We start from the raw sequence: 21,465 nt of genomic DNA, 5'->3' as shown, positions 1-21,465 counted from the left end.
ATTACAATAGATAAAGTCCTAATCCTACTCAATGCTATCAACATGGATCTACTCAATGCTATCAACATGGATTGCAACCTATAAGTGTATTACAAAGCCTTTTGTAATTCTTCACTTAAAATTGATTATTAAAGTGTTTATATAGCTATTATTACAATTAGCCCAAAATGTCCAATGTTTTCTATAACAATTTATATAAGTTTACAATAACTTTTTTAATTCAAAAGATAATGTGTTGATTTGTCTATTAGAGAAATGTTGTATTGTCATTAGAGGTGGCAAATGGGTTGAATTGGGTCGAAACGGGTCATGGGTCGGAACGGGTTAGGGTTGAAACGGGTTAGGGTCGAAACGGGTCACTTAAAAAAGGATTGTTTTGGTTCGGGTCGGAACGGGTTAGGGTCAACAGGTTCGGGTTAGAACGGGTCAAAATTGGAACGGGTCAAAACGGGTTTGGGTAAAAACACGTTTAAGTGATTTTTCATTTCGTTTCAGCGCGTAACAGCTCGTTTAAGCGATTTTTCAGTTCTTTTCATCGCGTAACGGCTCGTTTAAGCGATTTTTCAGTTCGTTTCAGCGCATAACAGCTCGTTTAAGCGATTTTTCAGTTCGTTTCAGCGCGTAACGGCTCGTTTAAGCGATTTTTCAGTTCGTTTCAGCGCGTAACGGCTCGTTTAAGCGATTTTTCAGTTCGTTTCATCGCGTAACGGCTCGTTTAAGCGATTTTTCAGTTCGTTTCATCACGTAACGGCTCGTTTAAGCGATTTTTCAGTTCGTTTCATCGCGTAACGGCTCGTTTAAGCGATTTTTCAGTTCGTTTCATCGCGTAACGGCTCGTTTAAGCGATTTTTCAGTTCGTTTCATCGCGTAACGGCTCGTTTAAGCGATTTTTCAGTTCGTTTCATCGCGTAACGGCTCGTTTAAGCGATTTTTCAGTTCGTTTCATCGCGTAACGGCTCGTTTAAGCGATTTTTCAGTTCGTTTCAGCGCGTAACGGCTCGTTTAAGCGATTTTTCAGTTCGTTTCATCGCGTAACGGCTCGTTTAAGCGATTTTTCAGTTCGTTTCATCGCGTAACGGCTCGTTTAAGCGATTTTCCAGTTCGTTTCATCGCGTAACGGCTCGTTTAAGCGATTTTCCAGTTCGTTTCATCGCGTAACGGCTCGTTTAAGCGATTTTCCAGTTCGTTTCAGCGCGTAACGGCTCGTTTAAGCGATTTTCCAGTTCGTTTCATCGCGTAACGGCTCGTTTAAGCGATTTTCCAGTTCGTTTCATCGCGTAACGGCTCGTTTAAGCGATTTTTCAGTTCGTTTCATCGCGTAACGGCTCGTTTAAGCGATTTTTCAGTTCGTTTCATCGCGTAACGGCTCGTTTAAGCGATTTTTCAGTTCGTTTCATCGCGTAACGGCTCGTTTAAGCGATTTTTCAGTTCGTTTCATCGCCTAACGGCTCGTTTAAGCGATTTTTCAGTTCGTTCCATTGCGTAACGGCTCGTTTAAGCGATTTTTCAGTTCGTTTCATCACGTAACGGCTCGTTTAAGCGATTTTTCAGTCCGTTTCAGCACGTAACAGCTTGTTTAAGCGATTTTTCAGTTCGTTTCAGCACGTAACAGCTCGTTTAAGCGATTTTTCAGTTCGTTTTAGCATCTAATAGCTCGTTTAAGCGATTTTTCATCTCGTTTCAGCACTTAACAGCTTGCTTTAGCGATTTTTCAGTTCCTTTCATCACTTAATAGCTTGTTTCAGCATGTTTTTGTTTCGTTGTTGTCGACTTTTCAGTTTCGGTTAATTTGTCGATTTTTTTTAACGAGGACAACGGACGAAACTTTTTAGTTTTTTTACATTTTTTGTTTTTTTTTTTATTTTTTGAGTTATGATTTTTTATTAATTTTTTTGAATATTTTTTGATGATTTCTATTAAGATCAAAATCCCTCAAAAAAAATTCAAAAAAACAAATAAACAAAATATAAACGAATAACGAAAAAAGTAAAAAAACCAAAATATTTTCGCCGTTAACCTCGTTCATCAAAAAAAAAATAAAACCCACAAATTAACCGAAACCGAAATGTCGACGAAAACGAATCAAAAACTTTAATTGACCCGTCTAGTGCGAAAACTCGAAAGAAACCGAAACCAAACCCGTCCAGTGCTAAAACTCGTGTCGGCACGAAAGCTGATCCGAGCCGAAACCTAAACCGATATCGTTCCAATCTAAAACCCGTTTCAACACAAACATGTCATTTTTCCTTAAGACACTAACCCACATCGACCCATGTAGTTAAATTTGTCAACCCATTTTGACCCAAAAATAAGAATGTGGAATTTCAAGTGACTCATTTTGACCCATTTAATTAAAACTTATGACCCAAATCAACCCATTTGAATTTTAAAACAACCCAATTGACCCATTTGAAATAATTTGGGTCAAGGTTGCCACCTCTAATTGTCTTCATAATTAATTATATAAATGCTAGTAATGACGGTATAGTTTTATATGTTAATGGTGATGAGGTGTGTGACATAGGGTTGTGTGGTGTACGTTGCACTTGATATGATATTTAATTATCACTTTAGTTTAATTTAACCATGGAGTTTTAATAATGATGAAACGTGTTAGGTCGTAGTAGCTTGAACACATTTATCGATTTGTATTTATTTCTTTTAATAACCATGGAGTTTTAATATTTATTTCTTTTCTTTGTATTTACTTGTATTTTTTTTATCTAACGGGAAGCTTATTTTAAGAAAAAGTTTATTGGAGTGGTTAAACTTTCTTTTTATAAAAGCAAATAATAATTCATTAAAGTGTCATCAAATCTGTTTGTTATCTCAACCTCGGAGAGTGTCTAAAACATGGGAAAAAGTCATAATAGATTAGAACCAGTTCATTCACCTTTTTTGGGCACTAAAGAGGCGATAAGCTCACTATTGGTCGTGTAATTTGTTGCATTGTTGGTGGAACATGAGATAAACAAGAAGTGAAATTGTATCAACACACATGAATGCAAACACAAAACGAGTTTTTGCTAGTTAACACAATTACAACCAACTTAACCCGTAATTTTGTTTTGAATTTGTACATATTGATACCCTAATCTATTAGTTTTATAACCGAAATACAAATCTATATAAAATAAGGCTCATTTTCTTTTACTTTTTAAGTTGTGACATAATATCAACTGTTAAAAAAGAAAAAAAAATTAAAGTTATCACAAATAAAAATTAATATAAAGTTAGACGAGGTAAATGGGTTGGCTTGTGAATCTTCCAACTCGACCAATACACAATCCGTTTAACTAAATGAGTTAATGAGTTTGACCTCAAATTGACACAGACCAGTTTAAACAAAACCAAAATCCTCAAAAGTCATATTAGGTTTGTATCTTATCATACATTCACAATAGTGAGTTGTAGGCAAAAGGTTATTGATGATGGAAAATATGTTGGCTTAAACGCGGGAAGCTTAAAGGCAAAATTTATCCTTAAATTTGTGACGTTAAACGCAGTATAGATTTGTACATTTATTTATTTAATGGGAAGAAGAAAGTGTTGTAAGCATATCAGGCTTTCAACTTTTACAAAAATAGACTTCAGTTTATACTTTATACAACATAAAGAATATATACGGTGTATAAAATAAAAATAAAATTAAAATTAAAATAATAAGATTGCTCGAAAAAATGGAAGTGACGATTTTGTAGTCTCTAGTCTCTACTAGGCCACCACAAATTGGTTCAGAAACCCGAAACCTTTTTTGGGTTATAAACAGTCCGTATTGGTCAATGTTTGGTCAAGTTATGTATGGCCCAAACTGAACGAGTTGGGAACCATTTGGAGAGAAAAATGTTCAGCCCTATCTGGAACAGTTTAGATTGGGTTGGAATCGGTTTTAGAAAAATGTTTCTTTTGCATGTTTTATCGATTTATGTTGTGCCCAAACCGTTTTTAGGGAACAAGACTACAAACTAGTATACGAACCGGCAAGTTGGGTTGGTCCAAACTAGTTTGAGCCGAATTGTTTTTTTTTTATATATATCTGGGTAACCGGGTTGGTGGGCCCAAATCATTTGGACTGTGTTATAAAATGTTTTATTTTATGGGCCAATGCTATTAGACAATCATTAGTGAGGGTGTCAGCATTTACCCAGGTTTTTAAGTTGGGCCTAAATCTGACGTACGGAACTTAAAAAGAATTGAAACTTTTTGAAATATTATTTACAACCTAGTCAGATTAGCACAAAAAATCTACGATATATCACTTGACATAATATAAATATATAAAAACTCTATAACGACACACTTAATGGATTTATGCCAAACTCTTTTAGGGTGCATTCGCTTCACGGACATTTTTTAAGGATTTGGAATTGGAATAGGAATTGGAATTGGAATGGAATGGAATGGAATGGAATAGAATGTTTGAGAATCCCTATCAAACACGTTTGGTTAGTTAATATGTATTGGAATTGGAATCTTCTTCATTCTTTTTTTTAAGAACGAGGGCAAAGGCGAAAACGTTTAGTTTTTTTACATTTTTCGTTTTTGATTTATATTTTGAGTTATGATTTTTTTATTAATTTTTTTGAATTTTTTTGGAGGGGTTTTTATTGTTAATAAGAAAATCCTTAACAATCCTTTCAAATATGTGGGATTTTAAAATCTCATGAAATGTGGGATTTGATGAGATTTAGTTTCCATTCTCATTCTTTCATTTAATGAAACGAACATATCAATTCATGGGATTTAAAATCTCATTCCTTAGAATTCCTTACAAATCCTTGAAACAAACAGGCTCTTAGTGTTTTTTATTTAATTTTCAAAAGAATATATATTTTTTCCTTTGTTTACTCAATGAATCGATTCTATTGATTATTTGATTACATGATCCTTGTACCCCACTTTTGTTATTATGTAGTTGTTTGAAGTTATATACTTATGTACTTGTATGTCATAAGGTTATAAATTTGGAGTTTTCTCATCCAAAGAATAGAATGAGGGACAAGTTTTTTAGAAATGAATGTTTAGTAAAGTATGAGTAGATTAAACTAAAGTTGTCGGTATTTTGCATGTAAAAATAAAATTTTATGTCTTCGATATTGGGCAACAACCTTGTACTTACGTTTTGTTAACTTTTAGTAACCAAAATAACGTTTAATTTGTTTCAATTAAAAATCCGTGTATTTTCATTAAAAAAAGTAGTGTTTACATCAAGACAGAGGACAAACGGTCAATAAGCTGCGCCGTTAGCCATTTTGAATTGTAAAACCCAATATTTTAAAAATGATGACTTCTTTTGCCGCTTTTAGCTAAATATATGATAAATGATACAACATATTTGATTATAATGTGTCTCATTTATACATTTTCTTAGTCGATAAAACATTATTTAAATTCACGTGTACTTACCATTTTAACAATATAAAGAGCTAGTTACAAATGGTCCATGTGAGTTGTATAAAATAACAAGGGTTGAAGTTTGAAAACTAACAAGTTTTGGATATGTAGTTTTAGTTTGTAACATTTACGAGATCTAACAATAACTTATGTAATCAACATTTAAATAAAAAACGTTGCATATCTACCAACACTTCATCCACAATGTAATAAGAATCTTCTTCATCCAATTCTTCAACACTTTGTTCTTCATTAACTTGACTCTCACTAAACAAAAATATTCACTAAAAATGCCACTCTAAGAGCATCAGTAAAACTCCCTCGTCCACATCAAATGAAAACGCCCGCCACACCAAAACATGTAAGGCATTTTTAACACCCTTGAGCCTCAATGCACTCTTCTTATTAACCACATTTAACCATATTGAGAATTGTTACTAGTATATAATGCAACTCAAAAAAGGTAAAAAAAAATAAAATAAAAATAACTAGGTTTAGAGTAACCAGGAGTGTATTAAAATGTTAAGTTTAACCAAAAAATAGTTGGGATTTTCCATTTTTTCTTTCTTAGTGCCATCCAAACTGTCATCCTTGGATTGAGAGGAGAGACTATATGTTTGATTTAAGAATTAAGATTCAAAAAGAAGTTAATTTTAATTGTTATGTTATCATTTCTATATTTTATAAAATGAAAATTGATCCACAGTAAAATAAAATACAATATAAATTGAAAATAAAGCAATGAGTTATCAAGAGTTTCGGGAAAAAAAGGAGGTTAAAAGAATTTTTGACAATCTCATTATAAAGTAGTAGATTAGTCTATTTTTTTTAACTATAATAATATAAATGGTATTTGAACAAATAAATAAATAAAAATATCCCCCTTTATTTCAGTGTAGAATTTCCTTAAATTGATTGCCTATGCAGCCACTCCACCTCCTACATTTGACTTTGTCTTTATCATGTCGAAAGTGAAACCATATTTAAAGGGAATGGTGGCGTGGCGCACAAATCTTGTGACTTACTCATGTTCTTGTGAATGTTAAAATGACCCATCATAGTTCCATATTTGTGTATACTATTTAAGATTTATTTAATAATTTTCAAATATGAGTGAAAACAAATTTGTAATTCTTAGTATATTTTAACGCTCATCCAGTAATTATGAGTAGATAATAATGTGGTAAACATTTTCAGGATTCAAGAGGTAACCGCGATTTATTTCAACTGGTTTTTAGTAAGAGTGTGTGTCAAACCGAACTGTGATCCCAACAAGCAATAAACCAATCTAAGCAGGTTTGATGGGTCAATCATATTAATTAGTTTAAATGTTAATTTATACGATTTACATTTTGAACCGAATAATCACTAGTGTGTCAAAATATGTAAAACGATGAAGATGCTCATGATGGCATTATATACACGTAAGAAAATATATAAAAACAAACTACAAACAATAAAGGTTAAACGACCAATTCAAAGTTTTAAAAACAAACTTGATCATTAAACCGCCAAATTGTGAAAACCAAATCATGAACAGAACCGTTTGGATAACAAACAAGTCGATTTAGTTCGGTTTTGACGCTTAGACCAGTTTCAACTGTTTATGAATGCCCTCACAACGGAAAACAACGGAAACCATTGTTTATAATTATATAAGCTTATGACTTATTCCCTCTTACCACCAAATGTTTTAGAGTGAAATATAACACGATTATAAACGTTAGACATATGAGATAAATAATCAGTCTTATAAAACAAAAGAAAATAAAATAATAAAATTTAGTTATAATGGTTAAAAGCGGACTAAAGGAAGAGTGCATTAATTTGAGGTCGATCATGTTGTTCCCGCTTGTAATAATGGTGGAAGGCCAATACAAAGCCAAAAGAGGGTATCACACTATAATTACACACACACGTATGCCATGAATACATATACTTTTAAATACTATTTATATTTATTTCGTCACCTTTGCTGGCCCTTTAAGCTAAGCAAAGCAAAGCCCATAATGCTTATCATTTTCCCTTACTATGAATCCATAATTTAGATTAATAAATTATGATGATCTCAATAATACAACTATTCATTACTTTCAGATTCACACGAATTGCCCAAACATTAATCACTCAATTATGAAAATTATCTAAAAAGTTAAAGAAAATACTAATAAAATAATCATATAAAATGGTTGCAGTATTAAAATTTTCAAGTGATCAACTATTTAAAATAATACTAATTAAAATACTTAAATTAATAATTGAATTTCTTTCTCACTACTCGCAAAGTTTAGTTTTCCTAGGAGTTTATTGTGTTAAACAGGTCTCGTTCACATGTTGACGGGCCAAAGAGGCGAAAAAAGTACTTTTAAAACATTAGTTCTCTAAGTATTAAATTCTAAAGAAAAAAGTTTAAACTAGTTTTATTGTTTCACCCGTTCTCTCTTTCATCCTTTTAAATTTAGCATAAAAAACTTATTCAGTTTCAGTTTAGAAGGGAACATGTGTAAGTCTCGCTTTAATCTATACTATATAATAAATAAAACTCTTCTCATGCCACATGTCATTCTCTTATGCATTCTTATTATTTTTTCCAGTCTCTCTCTCCTATTAATTATACATACATTTTAAAGTTCTTTTTATATATTTTTTGTTTAATGATTTCTCTAATTGCTTTTACAAAACGTATTTATATTTTTTTAAAACGTTAGGTTTATTTATTAAACATTTTTATAAATTGAACATTTTCATTATTTAACAGGTTCATTGTTAAAAACACGTGGATCTTTAATTGAACCCGACCCACCTTATTTTCACCTGTAACCGTAATATCTTTCTTTCATTCCAAATTTTGTCGATCAAAACGTTATCGATTCTCCATTGCTGTACATTCTTCAACTAATCGAATGTTTTCTTCTATTGATGGTTGGTTCGTATCGATTGTACCGTTTATTTTCTCATAATACTATTTTACTTTAGTTGCTACCATATTTTTAGTGTATTATCTAATTTTGTATCGAAAGAAGTATTTAAAGATTTATGATTTATATTTAAGTTTGTGAATAGTAGTTATAATTTAACTTTGCACTTACTTAATGTATTATTCAACTTTATTTATCAAAAGTTATCACTTTCAAAATTTAAGTTGTCCAACCCGTGTAAAACACAGGTACATAACCTAGTTAAATATATCTACAAAAATAAAGAGGTTAACCCGATGAATCAATGAGGGCGCCTCAAATCTAGCATATTTTAACTAAAAGTGTGCACACATTCTACTCATAGCGGACCTGTATACGCAAAATTCAACGAGTGCGTCGCAAATTTCTTTTTAGTTCGTGTCATTTCAGATTTTCACGATCATAGTTAGCTTAATCCTCCCCTATCAACAGAGAAAGACACTACAATTGATTGGTATAAAAGTATTAGCTATTAGCATACACAAATAAATGCATATCAAAAAAGCCCCAATGATTTTGCTCCCTTTTCATGAGTTTAATGCTATCACAAAAATTGAGGCATAAGCAACCACCAATACACAAGAAATGATCTACCCCCCCCCCTTCTTATATGTATGTACATCATGCATGTATGTATATGCACTACTCTTGAAGCATTTGAGTCACACTAAAGCACAAAGCAACCTACAACAATACAATGAATTCTCTACTTGTTTCCTTAGTTTTCTAGCTATCATTTCCCTCACTACTACAAAAGCTCAAGAAAGAGCACCTCATGGGCTCGTTTACGAAAACCCAATGGCATTCTCGCCATCTGCTTACAACTTCTTCCATCCTAAATCAAACCCGCCAAGCATTCATGGCTCGTGTGACGAGTCCAGTTGTGCACCGTTGCCTATGGCGGCAACGGTGCAGTCAAGTCTAGCCGAGGAAAGTAGACCAAGGAGTGACAAGAGTGAGGATAGAGTTGGAGCTGGAGCCATTGCGGGTGTAATATTTGGTTTTATATTCGTTGTTCTTTTAGCCATGGGTGTGTTCTATGTGGTGACCAATCGTAGAGGTTGCTCAAAGGGTGAAAGTACGATTCTACCCTCGGTTTGATTTGGTCATAGATGAGAGCATAATTAGTTTAGTAGATTATTATTAGTAATTTCTGCCATTGTCCATTTCTTGTTTTTTTCCCAGTTTAATTTGAGATGTAACGTATTTATTAGTAGTAATTAATGCATATTTGTGTGATTTTAAAAGATTGGAAATTAATTAACAAAAATAATTTATTCGGTTTAGGATGCATCAAGCCTTAAAAAGTGACTGCTGGCCGGGCATAACCAACGGTTAAAACTATTTTCTGATTCTTGAAAAATAAGAGTCACAAAAACAATGGTCGCGAGTGGTGTCAGCCTATTTGGACCCTTTTAATCTGTACAGTTTTATAAACGTATAGTGTTTTGATCTATTGTGTAGTTGACTAGACCCAATTCCTCAAATTAACATTTTATATAATTAGAATTAATCCAAGTGTACACACAACAATTTTATAGATCTACATAAGATGCCTTACAATTTTCCACCAAAAGAACTACTTGTTTTTCTTGTTTAAACCATCAAAACCGGTAGACATTACCGTTTCATTACATGTCCTAAAATACATACATATTGTTAATACGTTCTTTTTCATGCACTTTGTTGATTATGGAAATATATGGGAAAATGGATGTTGAAGATTTTTATAGCGTGAAGAAATTTTAAGGATAAATGTGTATTTAGTTAAATTTTATAAATTTAAAACATTTTCAAACGTTCAAGAAATAAATAGGAAAAATGGATTTTAATAACTCAAAATATGACCTATTGCCCAATAACAACAATTCATACTTATATTTTGATCAATGATAATCTCAACATTCATTTTGTTGTCAAAAACAATCTAGTGTTGTAATATTAATCATTGTGAGAGAAATCAAATGAAAGTCAAGTTTAATTCTATGGTGATTATGTTACAAAGATTGTTCTTAAAAACACACGTGAAAGTTAAGATGATCAACATTTAAAGTGCAAATATGAATTATTAGGCTAAGGGATATACACCAGTGGGCAGCCCCCAATGGTCCTAGGTGACAACCATATGGCATTCACCCTTCACCAGTCTCACTTGGAACATCCCCCCCCCCTTCTTTACCGGTCGCGCGTGACCTGAGGCCACATATGGCGCTCAGTCATGTCAGCAGGCATTCGTGGTGGGCCCCATTGTATTGTTGGGCAACGGCACTTTAAAGAAATAAAATTGTTTTTATTATATATATACTAATTACATTAACCTATTTCAACCAATTTCAAACCATTTCAACCTATTTCAACATATTTTTTACTGTTCTGCTCTTCCATATTCCAACTAATTTCAAACACATTTTAACTCAAAATAGATCTCAACTTTACCCCGGAGGTAGCTTTTTAGTTTATGGTTTGTATTTTTATAATTAATGTAATCGTTTTCACTTTTGAAATTTATGAATTTTAATTTATTTTATTAACTATTATAATTTTAAATATATAGTTTAAATACAAAAATTGTATTAAATAAAAATGAAATATAGAAAATGGAGAATGGTAGAGAATGAGGGAGAGTGGTGTATTTCTTTGGTTGAATGGTGTTGAATGGTGACGGAGAATGATGGGGGGAAACTGACGTGACGCTGATGTGACGAATGAGGAGAATGAAAGAGAGTGATGTATACACATTAGCCTTATAACCTTATAGGGTTATAATTTGGATTATTAGAATCTAGTTTCCAGATACAAGAGTTATATAATTATCATAGTCCTACGTTTTATTTCAAAATTGTAGAATACTAATAAGTACTGTAGTTATTTTTACATTTATTAGATACAAGAGTTATATAATAATTATTACCAATGTTGTAAAACTCGTTAGGCGGTCCCTAGGCGGCCGACCCCTTATAGGAAGTATTCAAAGTACTCGGGAAGCACTCGGCTTGTACTCGGACATAATAAATATAACATAATATAATTATTATATATTATATATATGTTAAGATAAGCATAATTCACGCCAAAATAAGCTTAATTCATTTGAAAAAAAAAGATAATTCAAAAAATTCATGTTTTGTTGTTATTTTGATTTTTTTACTAAATAAAAAAATAAAAAAAATAAAAAAATTGTGGCCGAGCTGACCATGGAGGCCGAGTAATCCTGAGTACTCCGACTTTTGACTGAGTTAGACCTTGGCGAGTAATGGTGGCCGAGTTGGGAAAATGCGGCAAGGTTGATGTTTGAGGACCTTGGAATCGGCAATCCGACTTTTACAACACTGATTATTACTATACTTTATTTCAAAATTGTAGAACAATAATAAGTACTATAGTTATTTGTACATTTATTAAATTAATTCATTTGTTGCGGGTCCTTCATTTGTTGCCTTGTTCTTGAGTTTTTTAACCAAGGAAAGAAAAGGAAAGGAGATGGAAGGATAAAAAATGGAAGGGAAGGGAATGAAATTTTTTTTAGTCAGATATGTTCTTGAGTTGGAAGGAAATTAGAGGAAAGGAAATGATAACTATGTTAAAAAATAGTTATCCTTAGTAATCATCCTATTTTTGGGAGGATAACTTATTGGAAAAATACATTAATTTAATCCTTCCTAACTCCTCCTACTCATTTTCTTTCCATTCTAAAAAAAACTCAAGAACACATATTTTTTAACTATCCTTAGTTTTCATTTCCTTTCTTTCATTTAAAAAAACTCAAGAACAGGACGTTAGGGTTTGCATCAATTTTCAATGCTCTTCCTCTACAAAGATGAATGCCAGAAAACATCCTTTATGTTTAAAATCCATATCACGTTATGTCTTTTAGCTCTAACCGGGTTAATTTTTATCGTTAAGTCCAGTCATGTGCAAACCACATGAGGGTATTCTCGTAATTTTGCATATTTGTTTAATAATTAAAAATAAAGAAATAGATATATTTTAAATCATATAATTAAAATCATTCGCCTCTCTTCCCCTCTCTCATCTTTCTCTCTTTACATCTCTTCTCTTTATTTTAAAACCATACCACCACCACGACCACACAACCACCATCATCTCCGATGACTACACCACCATCTCCGGTTACTCCACCGCCGCCACCATTTCAGAGAGACTCTACTACCAAGCTTCACCATAAAACCCACCACCACATCTTCATACTTTTCAACATAAACCACCCTATCTAGCAGTTGTAAACCTCAATCCAACCACCAATTTCAAAATCACATCACAAAATAGAGAGGAAATAGTGGAGAAGTAAATCGTGTGAACCCTAGGGGAGTTACAGGTGTAATTGCGGCAACGGTTACAGCGGATCTGCTTTTTCCGTTCACCCACACTAAACCGCCACAACACCAACCATGATGTAATGTTTAGATGCACTTTGTTTCAGATCTGCACAACATAGCTCGATTCCAACATAAACCCTAAATGTGATTCCGTAGCGGAAGTGGTGGATGACATAAAAAGAATCAAGGGGAGGGGAGGTGTGTCGGTCGGAGGTTCGATTTTGTAGAGAAAGAGAATCAAGTGGTGTTTCGAATCGGGTTAGGGGGAACCACTGTGTAGGTGGTTGTGGTTGTGGTTGCAGGTGTGGCGATGGTTCGGTTTTGTAGAGAAATATGGAGTAAAAGTGGTGGTGGACTGGTGGTTTTGAATATTTTAAGAGAGTAGGGAGATCATTTTTAATTATTAAACATATATGCAAAATTACAAAAGTACTCTCACGTGGCTCACGCACATGACTAGACTTAACGACAAAAATTAACTGGGTTATAGCCAAAGGACATAACGTGATAGGGATTTTAAACATAAATGATGTTTTATGGCATTCATCTTTGTAAAGGACGACCATTGAAAATTGATGCAAACATCAAGGACGAGTTTTGCCATTTTGTTTATATCTTATTCGTAGTTTGAAAACCATCTCTATTTCCTTAAACATTACCTTTTGCGATTCGCATTACCTAACCCGAACTTATACTAACCCAAAGATGACTTAAAATGTCAAATATCCAACTAATTGTAATCAAACAAAGCTAAACCCAAGAAAACAAAAGGATACCCAATTTAGTTTTAAGACAGAATTACAGAAATTGTCCTTTATGTTTACCCCAAATTTCATTGGTGGTCCTTTATCTTTCAAATTGATGTTTATTATCCTCTACGTTTTAAAAAGTAACACTTTTTATCCTTTAGGCCTAACCCAGTTAAAAAATCTCGTTAAGTCAGGTCATGTGCTTCTCACGTGGGGGTATTTCCGTCATTTTAAGTCCGGTTATGATTTCCCCCCAATAAAAACAATTTAATTAAATTATATATAAATATTATTTATCCAAACCCCACCTCCCCACACCCGTTGTTCTTGTGCCTCCACCGCCACCGCACGTTCATCTCCGGCAGCCACCACCACCTTCTTCTCCGGTGAGCCACCACCACTGCAACCGAAAGTCACCACCACATCTAGCTCGCCACAATAATTAGCTTACTCCCATCTACAAAATTGTCGAACAACCCCATCTTCAAATCCCTGAAAACCCTAAACCTCTTGCTGGAAATCCTTCCTCTTCGGCACCAAGCAACCCAAATATTTCCTCAAGTAAAATCACAGCAGTAACATTAAACGCAGACTGTGTCCTCAAATCATAATTTAACGAAACCCCCAATTTTAGTTATGTGCCCTAGTTTTAACGAAACCCCCAATTTGAAGTCACCTTGAAATCCGACGACGAATCCGATCGATTAGCCTCCAATATCGATTGTCAAAACTATCTTAGTGTAAATCGTGTGGAAATGTAACACACCGAGGTAAGTAAAGCGAGCTTCTTTGTATCCCGAAACGACGTCGACATGGAAACCTAAGTTTTAGTGGATGAGCAGGAGGATTCGCAGGTGGATGATTCGCACATGGGACTGTTGAACGACGATTTTATAGATGGGGTGAACCAACTGTGGTGTTGGTGGTTTTCCAATGGGTAGCGGTGGTGATTTCTGTCGTCGAAGAAGACGATGGTGGTGGGCTCGCCGGAGATGGAGGTTTGTGGCAGTGGTGGTATTTTTGTAGTTGGGGAAGACGTAGAACTACATGTTTTAACATAAATTAATATATATATATTATAAATATATATATAAATTAAATTGTTTTTAATTATAAAAACGTTTCTTTAAATAAGTTGGTGAAATTACCAATGTACCCTCACGTGCAAGTCACATAACCTGACTTAACTAGATTTTTTTACTGGGTTAGGCCTAAAGGACAAAAGGTGTTATTTTTTAAAACGTAAAGAATAATAAACATCAATTTGAAAGATAAAGGACCACCAGTGAAATTTGGGGTAAACATAAAGGACAATTTCTGTAATTATGTCTAGTTTTAATTTAAATTAGAAATAAAGAACCCTCGGATTTAGGTTGATATTGTATATGGTCTTATGGAAGTCTTTGTGTTCTCATAACTAATACGTTCGTGTTTGTATTGGTTTTGACCCACCAACCAACGAACACAACCTGTTCACGCCACCGGCACGTTGACTATAAAATAGAGTATCGTTGACTGATATTACATATAAAAGTAACTTAAAATTATTAAAACTTTTCGTTTGAAGGGTGGTAATAATTTTTTTTTACAATTGTTATTGTTCATCAATTATTTCATTTTCTGATTAATAGTCATTAACATGTATATGTAACTGGATCACCAACAAACACATATTATAATACTCAACTACCATTTCTATCAGTTCTATACTTATGTTATAAAACTTCAAACACTAATATATAAAACTACATTATATATTCATATGTTCAATTTGCGACGAGGGTAAAATAGTATGAAGTTGGTTTTGGCCTTTTGGATAATTAGACGGGTATCACCTGATACAATATTTGTCCATAACTAGATTTTTTATCAACAAACTCATTAAAATACATGTCTAAATACCGATATTGTATATTTTAGGTGTTTCAACTTTTTACATGTGTTTTCTAGACTTCCTACATGCATTGCAGTGTCAAGGTTGCATGTGACGCGACGCAGAAGCAAATAAAAGAACAGAGAGAACATATTCTCGAGGATAAGATAATTGTTCATTGATAAATTACACGAATGCATAAAACATTACATTAAGCCCCAATATATAAGGATTTCTAATTTTGGCAGCTATGCAAAAATTTGAAATTACAAACAATAAATGGAAATGACACGAAAATGATAAACTACAGCCTAAATTACGAACGATAGAAAGTAAACGCAACATCTTATTTCTGGAAAGTTTTGAATGCGATGAATCTAGCACGAAAAGTCTTATCTGGTGAAATCGGGCTACTGGTGGGTCAAGTAATTCCATCATTAGCCCAAATTATGCCCATATGAAGTTTGGGCTTTTCTATCTGGTTTACGCATATTTAGCTAATTAGTTTATTCATAAAAGAATCTGCCAATTCTTGTATCAATTCCTTAACACATCTCACATACTTTTCTTAGACCAGTGATATCAAATAAGGTTGCATTTTTCATGGATTTTGTTAATTTTAAATCAGTGGCGGAATTTGGACAAAAACGTAGGGCCAGACTCAATATGTATAAATATGTTCATAAACGACGTTGGGATTTTGGGGGGGGGGGGGGGGGCTCAGATTTTCTAACAAAACTAAATTTAATATTTCTACTTGTTTAATCTTCAATCAATATTTTACTTTTAATTTGTTGACTATTTTATAACCCAATTGCTAAAATGGTTTTAACCCATTACCCATGGATAAGTATGATGAATGAGATGAGAGATTAGTAGATTATGAGGGAAAATTGTCTATTTTATAACCTACTTGTCAAAATGGTTTTGACACATGAACCATGGATATCTAGAAGGATGAGAAGAGAGATTAGAAAATTATGAGAGAAAATTGACTATATTATAACCCAATTGTCAAAATGGTTTTGACCTATGACCCATAAATAGATAAATATATTACTGAGATGAGAGATTAGAAGATTATGAGAGTAAATTAGGATAAAATCAAAGATGGACATAACACCCAAGCATTAATATTTTTCTTTATCAGAAGAGTAAGACTTTTATAATTTTTTTAAACATTCATTATTGTTGTTCAATTGTTTCAGTTTCTCATTAATAATCATTAACAGGTGTATATGTATCTAACTAGATCACCAACAAATACATATGCTAATAATACATTTTGTATCTTTTTATATATTGTCACTTTTACTGGTAGCTAATAGTGTTGGGTGAAGGTTCATGCATGCTTTTAGTTTAGATTGTTATACCAAAGTTAAGTTTCAAAGAAATATCTCTTCTTCTTGACGAAAATCTACATTAGTTATACTTATTTTAAGGAAATATGGAAACATTATGTAAAGTTAATTACTAATTAGTCCAAAATCTAGAAAGTATAAAACAACATAATTAACAGTCAAACACAAAAACCTTATGAACTTAAATAGATTTATTTGATTGGTAAGTATACAATCAACAATTCAACCTTCACCAGTTTTGTTTTAGGGTCAGATTTGAACCATAATGCTTGTGTTATAATGGGATTCAAAGTGAGCCCCAGGATTCGAAATAGACGATGATGACACAATAGGTTAAGTATTTCGGACGATTTTCTAAGCTTTATGAGTGTGTATACCGTATTTTCTATTAGTATTTCATCCATGTAGGAAACCAATAATGTGCCTTAAACAAAAAGTATTTAAAGTTAAAACATTAATAGACACTAGGAGTTGTGCATATTTAGCTTTGTTAATTTTCTTTTATAGTGTGTAATAACTTATAACTCGTTTTAGTTTCTGGTTGTTGTTTTCTTTCTTTTGTAACGGGCTTCTTGCTCCTTGCGGGTACGTAGTCTCTTTTTCTATCAAATTCATGATATGTGTTAACTATGTCTATGGGAACTATTTAAAAATAAACGTAGTTAGTCATCAGTTAGTGGGATTGTTATTGATAATTATTGGTCAAATAGGTAATAGTGTCATAGTTTGGATTATTAAAATTCATTCAAAAAAAGAATTTGGCAAATGTCGTTGATCACTGGTTTGCAAGCTGTTTCAGTTATTAAATTGTGCAATTCCGCCATAAAGTCAACGCACTATATATGGCCAAAGTCAAATGAAACCAACCTACCTGATTTTTAAAATTTATACTCCGTATGTTATTTCTGGACCAAAAGTCAAATTTAACTAAATGAAAATTAGATGACAATTTGTAAGTCCTATACTTCTAGATGGACCAAAGTCAAATGGAACCAAAATACACGTCAAATATTTTATGTACATTTAGAACCTTCATTTCTAACAAAACCTAAATGAAGTTCATCCGTATATAATTATAGGCTCACTTTTCAAAAAACCAAATTAAACTTACCTGACTAACCACCTGGTTGGGGGGGGGGGGGGACTTTTCTTTTCCAGCGTCGAGTTAATGGGGATGTTACATCAGGCCAACAATAAGACGAGAATAATATGAAAAATAACTAGTCAGAAGCTATAGGGACACAAGGTCGGAGGCTCAACAACACTTTAACGGCCAAATCATCACACATACAAAGTTTCTTTTTATAACGTGAGAAGCGTAAGAAGTAATTTGGATCATTAATCAATACTAATCAACAACCGAGACGCTTAAAAGCTAGGTGTCAGCTATACAGAGTAAAGAAGAAAGAAGAAAAAAAGAAGATAATAATGATAGTTTTTTTTTTCAACAAATCTATAACTTTTATTAGTTATTTTTTGAACAAGTGTAAACAAATTTTAATTACAATTATTTGGCTAAGTTTTAATGAAATACAATTCTATAATATCTAAATCTTCATAATCTACAATACTTGTAGCCGTGACAATATAAGATTTACCACCAGTTGCACACTGATGTTGATAGTGGATCCACAATGATGTAATATTGGAAGACATCGTATACGATCCTTTTAAATGCACTATGACATAATGGTTAGCAGTCACATGTACAATGTAAGCGCTTGATGATATGAGAACTCTAGTGGACCCCTCCATAGCGGGAAGCAAGTCAAACAACTTTGGTAATGATTGGTTAAAAAGTGAACGATATGCAAACCCCTTGCCAATTAAGACTCCCGTTAATATCATGTAACTTCATGAGTGTTGAGAGGAGTACTTATGAATACTATTAAAACTTGATGTTTATGTATGAGAATTAAGTGGAGTCTTTTTGTCGTATCAAATATTTGATAGAATATTTTATTGTATCTAATAATTAACGAAATATTGTATTATGTAAAATAATTGGTTTACATACATAATAAGAAAACCTCTTCTGGAACACATTCGAGACATGAATACAAACAATTAATATTAACTCATACGTGTTGCATGATTGACATGGTAACAGGGTTTGGATGACATTATACATGCCGTGCGTATTGGTTAGGCGACATGACTGTTGTAACAAAGACAAATGAGGACAAAGACCTTACAAACCCATGTTGGTTGACATCATGCATGGTTTCGCTAGCAACGATGTACCAATTGCATCACCCTTTATTTATTAAGTCTTCAACTTTAATATCTAATAAAGTTTTCTTTCCACTCATATTTAAACACATTTTATTTTATCATTTCATGAATAACTAACGTGTTCAACTTTATTTTAAAATTATTCAACAAATTGGTACTTTAATACTTTATGCAATCATTGAATATATTAAAATCATATGAACTTAATCAACATTTACTAAATTAAGTACCAAAAAAAATAATAATCCTAACTAAACTGAATTCAAGTCTCTAAGAAAACAGAAATTAGGCCCCTGTTAACTTTTTCACGGATCCTCTTGAAGGGAGGTCTACTTTACGACCAGCTGATATTCTTGTGTTCGGGTGGGCAGGGGGGAAACACGCCTGTGTGGATCTTACAGGAGTGTCTCCTCTTGTTGGGCTCAGGGACCGTGGGTTTGTTATGGGTCAGGCTGCGTTGAAGGTTGAATCGGGCAAAGTTGTTAAACACGAGATAGCTTGTTTAGATAATCAACATGTCTTTCTACCATTTGCCTTTGATACATTTGGTTTTCTGGCTCCAGAGGCTGTGAAATTTTTGAGTAGGGTTCAGCGCGTCGTACACGGAACCTCTTCAGCTTCTAGGTCCCAAAGCTTCGTTTTTAGCAGGATTGGTTTTACTATTCAAAAGGGGGTTGCGGCGCAGCTTGTTGCCCATTTGCCTACCACTTTATTGTAATCGTTTTACAGTAAATTATATAAAAATTCGTTATGACAAAAAATAATAATAATAATAATTAAAACCACATCAAAGCCATAACGCACCGGCTTGTTTAAGCACCGGAACCAATTCACCGTTAATATGCGTCGCCATGACCTCATCCAACCCACCAAACATCCGTCCACCAATAAACACCGCCGGAAACTTTAATCCATCGTTTCGTGCTTCGATCATCTTCAGCTCCTTCACCACATCTTTCTCCTCATCTTCCTCAAACTCAAACACGCCCGGATTCACTCCGTGACCGTTTAACAACCGTTTCACCACGTGGGTCATGCAGCATCCGTGACGAGCTAACACGATGACTGAGTTTTCGGACACGGCGTCTCGAACCGTGTTGTTTGTGGGTCCGTTAAGTTGTTTAGGGTTTAGGTTGATGGCGTGGTGGTTTAGGGGAAGTGACCAGGTTTTGTACGGAATTGCTTGTTGCATATTTAGATTTTAGAAAGAGTGTGTGTAAATGTGTGGGTGTGTTTGTTTATTATGGTTTGAGGGATTATTTATTTATAGAAGAAAAGAAAAGATGTGGGTGTGTTTCCAGTGACTTGAAAGGGTCAGACGTCAAGGGCGGTTACGCGGTGCAACATGTTTCAGCTGATGTAAACGTGACATCATACCACCTTCACTTTAAATTATCCCAACCAATTATTATTTTTATTTATTATTTTATATTTTTATATATAACAAAGAAGAAACTTGGTGACGTTGGATCACGATTGATCCACACGACATTCTCTGATTCGGTCAAGTTATTTATATTGATTTTTTTCGTTTTAATCTAATAATATATAGTTAGTCGTGTCGTTTCGGCATTCGGGACCGACAAAACTCGGGTCTTACCGAGTCACCGCCGTAACGCCGAGGACGAGAAAGCTCTGGTTATAACAACGACCGTTTTTAACGACACTTTTGTTTTAGTTCTGGTACAGTAATGAACGTAATTGAAACCGACCAAATTCGCATGAATTACAACACTCGGAATTTACCAACTCACGCAACGCCCGGGATGACAAAGCTCGGGTTTACCAACAACCGAGTTTTACAATCATTTTTGTTTTAGTTCTGAACCATAATGAACGTAATTGAAACCAACCAAATTCGCGTCGACTCACCGCCACAACGACCTGGAACGACAACGCTCGGGTTTTTACCTACATCCGGGTTTTACCGACTCACCACTCTAACGTGGGAAACCAACAGCCGTCAGGTTTTACCAACATGGGGTTTTACCAGTCGAATAAACATCGTTTATAACTATTTTACGTGTTTATAAGTTAATTTGAAGAATGCGTTTACTATTTTGGGTTTATTGTCGTGACATTTACGAACCTAACTGATAACGGTTGACTTCGTGTCGCTACCCTACCGCAACGCGACGGGTTTGTCACCTAGTTTAATAATACTTTAGAATTATAAATTTCGATAGGGTGATTTTCAATTTTTATTGAAAGACTATTTATATTTCAAGGGAAAATGACTAAAATGGCTTCATTGACCAGCCACATTCCTTAACCAGTCTCTTAACGGCATGACTAGTTAAGAGAATGTGGTTCGTCATTCCAAGAACGGTATGACTGACCGTTTAAATTTTCCATCCGACGGTTTATTGAATCAACAAGATCTTGACATGTGTACTCGAAACAACAACATATGCCATCCTGTTGATCTATTTTGGCAGCCTATTGATATGATCTGTTCAGTCAGGTCTTTTGTAAAATGATTAATATTTGAAACAAAGGTTCGACCAAATAATATTAGTCGGCTGACGGGATAGATAAGTCGACCGATAAATTAGACCA

The 21,465-nt window shown here is 33.6% G+C and overlaps 1 protein-coding gene and 1 pseudogene across 1 annotated transcript; one reads left to right on the top strand and one right to left on the bottom strand.

The window, feature by feature from the left end:
- Positions 1-8,978: 8,978 nt before the first annotated feature.
- Positions 8,979-9,452, top strand: LOC143572145 (uncharacterized). The gene has a single exon (XM_077057378.1). The coding sequence runs from the start codon at positions 8,979-8,981 to the stop codon at positions 9,450-9,452; it is 474 nt and encodes a 157-aa protein (XP_076913493.1).
- Positions 9,453-19,668: 10,216 nt separating this feature from the next.
- LOC143572139 (glutaredoxin-C9 pseudogene) lies at positions 19,669-20,196 on the bottom strand (annotated as a pseudogene).
- Positions 20,197-21,465: the final 1,269 nt, after the last annotated feature.

The sequence above is a fragment of the Bidens hawaiensis genome, unplaced genomic scaffold (genome assembly GCF_021521415.1).
Source record: "Bidens hawaiensis isolate Kalapana, Puna unplaced genomic scaffold, B.hawaiensis_p1.1 tig00025754_1, whole genome shotgun sequence".
NCBI lineage: Eukaryota > Viridiplantae > Streptophyta > Magnoliopsida > Asterales > Asteraceae > Bidens > Bidens hawaiensis.
Note: the sequence above shows the minus strand (reverse complement) of the source record. Positions and strands in the feature narration are given on the sequence as shown.